The sequence below is a fragment of the Haplochromis burtoni genome, unplaced genomic scaffold (genome assembly GCF_018398535.1).
Source record: "Haplochromis burtoni strain Fernald_Lab_line unplaced genomic scaffold, NCSU_Asbu1 Contig_344, whole genome shotgun sequence".
Taxonomy (NCBI): domain Eukaryota; kingdom Metazoa; phylum Chordata; class Actinopteri; order Cichliformes; family Cichlidae; genus Haplochromis; species Haplochromis burtoni.
In genome coordinates, this window is record NW_024582705.1 from 66,214 (window position 1) to 73,033 (window position 6,820).

At 38.5% G+C, this 6,820-nt stretch overlaps 1 protein-coding gene across 1 annotated transcript; it reads left to right on the top strand.

The window, feature by feature from the left end:
- The first annotated feature begins 74 nt into the window (after positions 1-74).
- Positions 75-6,111, top strand: tmem150c (transmembrane protein 150C). Its single transcript, XM_042228720.1, has 8 exons — positions 75-232; positions 273-313; positions 2,744-2,798; positions 2,877-2,911; positions 3,008-3,075; positions 3,296-3,423; positions 3,537-3,714; positions 5,132-6,111. The coding sequence occupies exons 4-8, from the start codon at positions 2,907-2,909 to the stop codon at positions 5,317-5,319; spliced, it is 567 nt and encodes a 188-aa protein (XP_042084654.1). The 5' UTR covers positions 75-232; positions 273-313; positions 2,744-2,798; positions 2,877-2,906; the 3' UTR covers positions 5,320-6,111.
- The last annotated feature ends 709 nt before the right edge of the window (positions 6,112-6,820 follow it).

Sequence of the window (6,820 nt, forward strand, 5' to 3'; positions counted from 1 at the left end):
TGATGTGCACTCCTATCCACCAGAGGGCGGTGGATGTGGTACAACCAGTCTGTGCTGGCCTAGGTAACGCCCTTCTTCCCTTCTTCGCGGCTCTTGTGGCTCACTGACAACAGCACAGACGCCCACAGACCGGTTGTACCACATACTTTGCACACTGCCCCCATGCGACAGCAGGGCGCTCTGCGGGCACACAGACAGCACCGCGGGCGGACAGTCCCGGGACTGCCAGCGGACTGTGAACACGATATACCTGCGGGACCATTAAGTCCGCTCCTCGGTGCGCTGTTTCGGGGATTATCCGCCACAGAGACAGGTATGCTCCACAGTTTGATATGCGCTAACCGATCAGAACAGCCTGCTATCTGCTTGTAATGTTTGTGTGCAGATGTCCTAACTCTATCTGACAGTACTACACAACTCGCTTCCTGATGGTCCTAAAATACGTATACAGTGTTTCGAAACACTGTATACGTATTTTACACGTGTCTCTCAGTGGGAAGACAGAAGAAGATCTTCTTCTGTCTTCCCACTGAGAGACACGTCGCAAGGAAAAGGGAGATTTAAGAATTTAGAAATAGTTAAAATGATTTCTTCCTCGTGAATATAAAAGTATACTTTACATGTCTCAAACAACCCTGGTCACAAGTTGCACATTTGCTACAAGGAAATTAAAATGAGATCCTACGGACTTAAGTTACGGTACTGTGTCTGAAAGTCTGATTCCAAATAACTTGTTATTGTCCTCATAAGATTTTCCAAAAAAAGATGACCTAACCCCCCCAACAGTCGTGTGTGGATGGGTCAGGGATTCGTGAAATCTAACTGTGCTCCTTCCAGCGCTCGCTCACATGTCACACACAGTGGAAAGAGGGGACAACCAAGAGTGAAATATACTCTTTAGAGTTTAGATCTACTATGTAAATTTAAGATTTATTTTGATGTTAAACATTTGTAAATGCTGTGAAAAATATAACATCGCATTTTTTAAAATGTTGTTTGGAGCTAAATTTGCTAATATGTCGCTTTAAAGGGTGCATTTGTAGTGCACAAAAGCTTAACAGCTATATGTATTTATGACAGCATATCATGATTTCCCACGCGTCCTGTTAACGGTTTTCCTTGTCCCTCCTGTGTCACCCCATCATAACATAATAATAAACATACCTCCGGTCGGTAGGTCACATGGCAAGGTCCAGCTGTAGATCCTTAATGGAGTCATTTCAGGAAATCTAATGCAAAAGCATTGTGTAGCCAGGCTGGATCTGTAATTTAGCTGCTTCTTCCGCTTTCAGGTAATACAAGCTAAAGTAAGAAAACGCAAAATTAATGCAAGAGGTAAGAAGTAGTAGAAGAAGTAGTTCTTGAAAGTATTTCCTGCTGTATCCCTTCTGGACCCTGCTATTGTCTCCACCTGAACGATTTGTCTATTAATCTCCATCTCCTTTACACTTCAAATATATTAAACAAATACATGTTATCATGCAGACTAACACAGCATCTTCATCTGTGGATTGAGAGAGGGCAAGATGGTGAATTTCAGCCTGTGGGCTCTTCTGCCTCCCATCTACTCTGTTTGTACTGCTGCTGGACTGTTGACGGTGTAAGTTTTGTTCTTTTTAGGAACACATTAACCTCATATATACACTAAGAGAGGTATATGAACAGTTAAAAAGAGCCAAAAAAGCAACAAAGATAACCAGATTAACTGGTTATTATCTGTGCACACTCTGTACTATTCAATGAAATTCAATGAAATTCAATTTTATTTATATAGCGCCAAATCACAACAACAGTCGTCTCAAGGCACTTATACTATACAGATACCCAATAAAAGAAAACCATGAAGACACCAAAAAGGATCACTTGCAACACAAAACAGCACTGACACAAATATCTATGTCTGATAAGCAACTAAAAAAACACAATATCAACACAGAGACATAACGACTAGAAAGAAATGTGTAAAATGAGCAACAGGAAGTCAAATATTAGGGACGAATAAGATTAACCAAAGAGAGATTAAAAATGATAAGAAAAACATGTGACACACAAATCAGAAACTAACAAGAAGCACTCCGACAGCCCAAACCTGCACCAAGGCAACTCACTCTCTGAGGAGTATTTACTTTTAACAGAACCGCTTTGTATTTTGGTTTTCTTTGTTCTTTTTAAATGGACTTGAAGAAGTTTGTAGTGCAATAAAAATGCATTTTGGTTTCAACTTGAACGAAAGGCAAATTTTCTATATGTTGACAATAGACACCACACGTATAAGAGTCATAGTTTTGAAGTTATAAGGCTTTTTGTCACTTTCCAACCAATAATTCTCGGTGGATGTAAGTCAAATTTCATCGGATTGTTACCATCACCCCACCCTACACCTACAAAGTTTTATCAGGATTCATTCAAAACGTTTTGAGCGATCATGTTCTCAGACAGAATGACACGCGTGTGCACACCCAACCTGCTAGGGAGGGTGGGTTATGTTTACCAGTAGGTTACCAGTGAAAGACTACAAGAAAGGGAACAAAAATGGGAAATGAAGATGAAAACCAGATGATAAGAGACTATGAACGCTGGCGTCACATGAAAGTATGTATGTAGACGAGCAGGTCATGATCGAAATATTTCAAACCAGAGTAGTTAAAAAACAAACAAACACACACACCTCAGTATTGCTTCCACTTTTGTTACAGAATGTTTTATTCATTATGTTTCTTTCTGTGTTGCTGCCTTTAAACAGGTACTTCATAGCTGTTTACAATGAGAACATAACGCCGCTGGGTTCACAATACAGGTTTGAATTCATATATTTTATACACTTCAGGTATTTCTTTTGATGTATCTGTGGATTCATGCTGTTCATTTGCTTTAAGAGAAGAAATGGCTCCCATTATCCCCCCTACATGAGGTGTGTGCTGTGCTCTCCGTTTCATATCATATTAACAATAAAAAACGTTTAATTTAAGAATAGCAAATATGATTTTTCTCCTGCTTCCTGTCTCAGTATTGCAGGCAACTTTCCTCCAGCCAGCTGTGTCTTCAGTGAAGTCATGAACCTAGCAGCATTTGTAGGTAATGGAAACATTGCTCTAGAGCTTTCATTAAAAGACAGCGATGGAGCTCATAAGAAAAAACGTATATCAAGCTTTGGATACATAGACAGTACATTAGTTTGCTGTTTTCATTGATTCAGAACATCTTTCAGCTCATTTAAAAAAAAGAAAGAAAAAGAAATCTTGTTTTTAACCTACTCGCTGTGTGCTGAGAGGTTTTTTTCTTCTCCTGTTTTCAGGGTTTTTTATTGCCGTTTTCAGATACCTGCAGCTGAAGGGCAAAATTGACAAACCTTGGCTGAACATTTCTAGTTTGGTGGTTTTTTCTATTAGCTCCTTTGGAATGACCATTGTAGGGAATTTTCAGGTAGTTACACACAAACATACACACGCTCATACATACACCACGTCATCTGGTGGTTAATTTTCCGACTTAATAACTGAAGTCTGGGTTTACTGACTGACTGGTTTTTGTGTTAGGTATTCACTGAGGAAAACATTCACAACGTTGGCGCCGTATTGGTGTTTGGACTTGGAACCTTGTTCTGCTGGCTGCAGTCCTATATCACCCTGAGAGTTAATCTGAAGAATGAGGGGAAGATGGCCGCCATCCCTCGATTCCTGTTGTCTGGATCCATCACTCTTTGCATGATACTTTGTATCCTTTTACTTGGTATAAAGAGAAGAATACACTCATTTGAGTGAGATGCCCATTTTTCACATGAAATGCAAAAGAGCAAAAACGCTCCCTTACTGTCATTCAAGAACGAATTACAACTCCAGGTCCCACAGAGTTTTGCACCTTTTGTGTAAAAGGTAAATGAAAACAGTATGCAATGATTTGCAAATCTCAGAAACCCATATTCTATTTACAGAAGAACACAGAAACATAACAAGTGTTTAAGCTCATTTTGACATTTAATGCCAGCGACAGGTCCCAAAAAAAGGGCAACAAGAGGCTGGAAAAGTAAGAGGTACTAAAACGAAGCAGCTCCAGGAACTTTTGCAACTAATAAAGTGAACTGGCAACAGGTCAGTAACATGACTGGGTATACTGTAAGAGGCAGAGATTCTTGGAAGTAAAAACTGGCAGAGGTTCAGCAGTCTGTGGAAAAAACTGTCTAAAGTTGTGGAGTATTTTCAGAATAATATATCTAAACACAAAGTTGCAAAGACTTTGATCTCATCATCAACATATGTATTATTTGAAGATTTGAAGAAAATAGAGAAATGTCTGTGCATAAGAGGAAAGGCTGAAATGCAGTACTGGATACCCATGCTCTTTAGGCCTTTAAGCAGCACTGCATAAAAAACAGCCATGATTCTGCATTGATAATCGCATGCATGGCCTCAGAAACACTTTCAGGAAGTTTGTTATTGTCTGTGGACAAAGCCATGCCATCCATAAATGCAGGTAAAAGCTCTGTCATGCAAAGAAGAAGCCATAAGTGAGAATGATCCGGAAACCCTGCAGACTTTAAAATGGACTGAGGCCCTGTCCACTGTTCTGTGGTCAGGGGAATCGAAATTTGAGTCTCATGGACACTGCGCTCTCCAGACTAAAGAGAAGTGATATCATCATCATTTAAAAACTGCATTTTGTGTTTACTTTATCTGATATTTGTTTGATGCCCGGAAACTTGTAAGTGGGACACATATGCAAAAAAATAAGAAGGGGGGGGGCACTCTGTTTATTTCAAATGACAGTTTGTTTGGGTTGTATCGTTAATGCTTCATCATTAGAATTTCCTGATATACATATATTTTAACATTTAATGTTTTAATTTGATAGATTTTGTATTTTCTCTTGGCTTTGATCTTTAAACATTTTATGTTAGATTGTCTAACATCTGTAGAAACTGTAATTGGTTCATGCTGATTCTCTACCTAATAAGGAGCTTAAAAATACTTTCAGACCGTCTCTCTGCTCTTAGTTTGGATGGAGTTTATTTTCTACCCAGCTCAGCAGATGAATAGCACATAATTCTGGTAGAGAACTGTAACAATATAATGCGATGTTCATTTTTCATGTGCTCACACCTTCACTCTCTGAACCCTTAACTCCATCGACACAGACTTCGCCCTGATGTCTCAACGCCTTCATATGCATGCAAGTCAATGCCAGTGGGCACTCATCATGATGTTGCTCATCTTCATCAGCACTTTTGCCATCGAGTTTCGTCACAGCAGCTTCAGTATTCTGTGCACAGACAGACCAGGGTATCCCTTCCATCACTCAGAAACCTCTGAAGGGCCCGTGTAGCTGCTCAGTGAGCTGTACACAGGCTAATGTATAAGGTCTGATGTTGCATTTACAAGTACATACTTATTACTCAGTTACAGCTCTCTTTCAGGGGCGGATCTAGAGAAATTTTCTTAGGGCGGCATGAGGGTGAAATCAAATGGGGTGGAAAAATTACACGTTACATTCTGTAATGCGCATTATATATGGGTGTAAGACATCAAATGCAGTATATACACACTTTTCATATAAATATACATATTTTCTTTAACCTACATAATTAAACATTTCAGTTACGTAAAAAACATGCACATTTTGATTTATTGTACTGTATATACTAAATAAGTATGCAGTCCAGTAAGTGTAAAATCCAGAGAGCTACGCAACATGAGGTGGTTCATTTCCACACACAAGTCTAACTTCAGTTTCACACTCTTTTTGTTTATTAGAAATACTGTAATCAAATTGTGAAATGCTTAAATTTACACAAAATGCCAGAAATCTGCAATGTCTCAAACACCAACATCTCAAAAATATTGAAGATAAAAGGTGAGTGGATGGAATGACCACTACATTAAACAGTTTAAAGGTAATGTTTGAAAAGCACATGTCACCTGAGAGTGTAATGAACAAAACAAAACCTTAAACACTGCATTCTTGGTGGATTTTAATTGACTTGGTATTAGCAATCATTGCCAGTATGATTATTTGTGTTATTATGCACTCTGTGTGTTAATGTGTCTTTTATAGGTTTCCTATTCATTTTCAGTTATATGAAATACATAAATAAAAAAATTCAGTGAAGTAATAAAACTGATGTTTCTGACAGTATTCATCTTTGCTGAGGCTCCACATAACTGCACTGTAGCACAGCTGTGTACATACAGATGTCACTGTATCTGTAAGCCTCAATAATGTGGTCAGGGGATTCTCTGAACATTCCAACAACCAATAAACACAAAATATAAAAACTTTGAATTGGCCATCATCTTCCAAGGTGGATGGCACTATTCCCACTATAGCTGGTTAAACCATTAAAATTGTGTAATTGTAGCAGTGTAGCCATGTGAAGAAAATACAGGTAGAACTATGTAGATCCAGTTTTTCTGTGAAAAAACAAACAAACAAACATTGGGCCTCGTTCAGTATGTGTATGGAAACATTGTTATCCTGAGCAAAAAACAGCGCACACAGAATTACAGAAAACCTGTAATGTTCATGCCACTGTGTTTGTTAGAGACTCTGAATCATCCATATAGTGCCATGCTTCTACTACTCTTTGCAAAGAAGCAAGTTTACCTCAAGGTGAAGTGGAGAAAGTGATGATAGTGTAAGCCTGCATCATTAAAGCAAGAAAACAGGAGGAGATATAACTAAAGAAACTGAAACAGTCTCACAAGTCAGTGATTCATGTATATTTTAATGAATCTGTTGGTGTTCTACACACATTTAGAAGAAATGAAGGTCTATAACTCTTAGCAACATTATTATTAATGCCGCTGTTGTAGTTATCATTTGATCA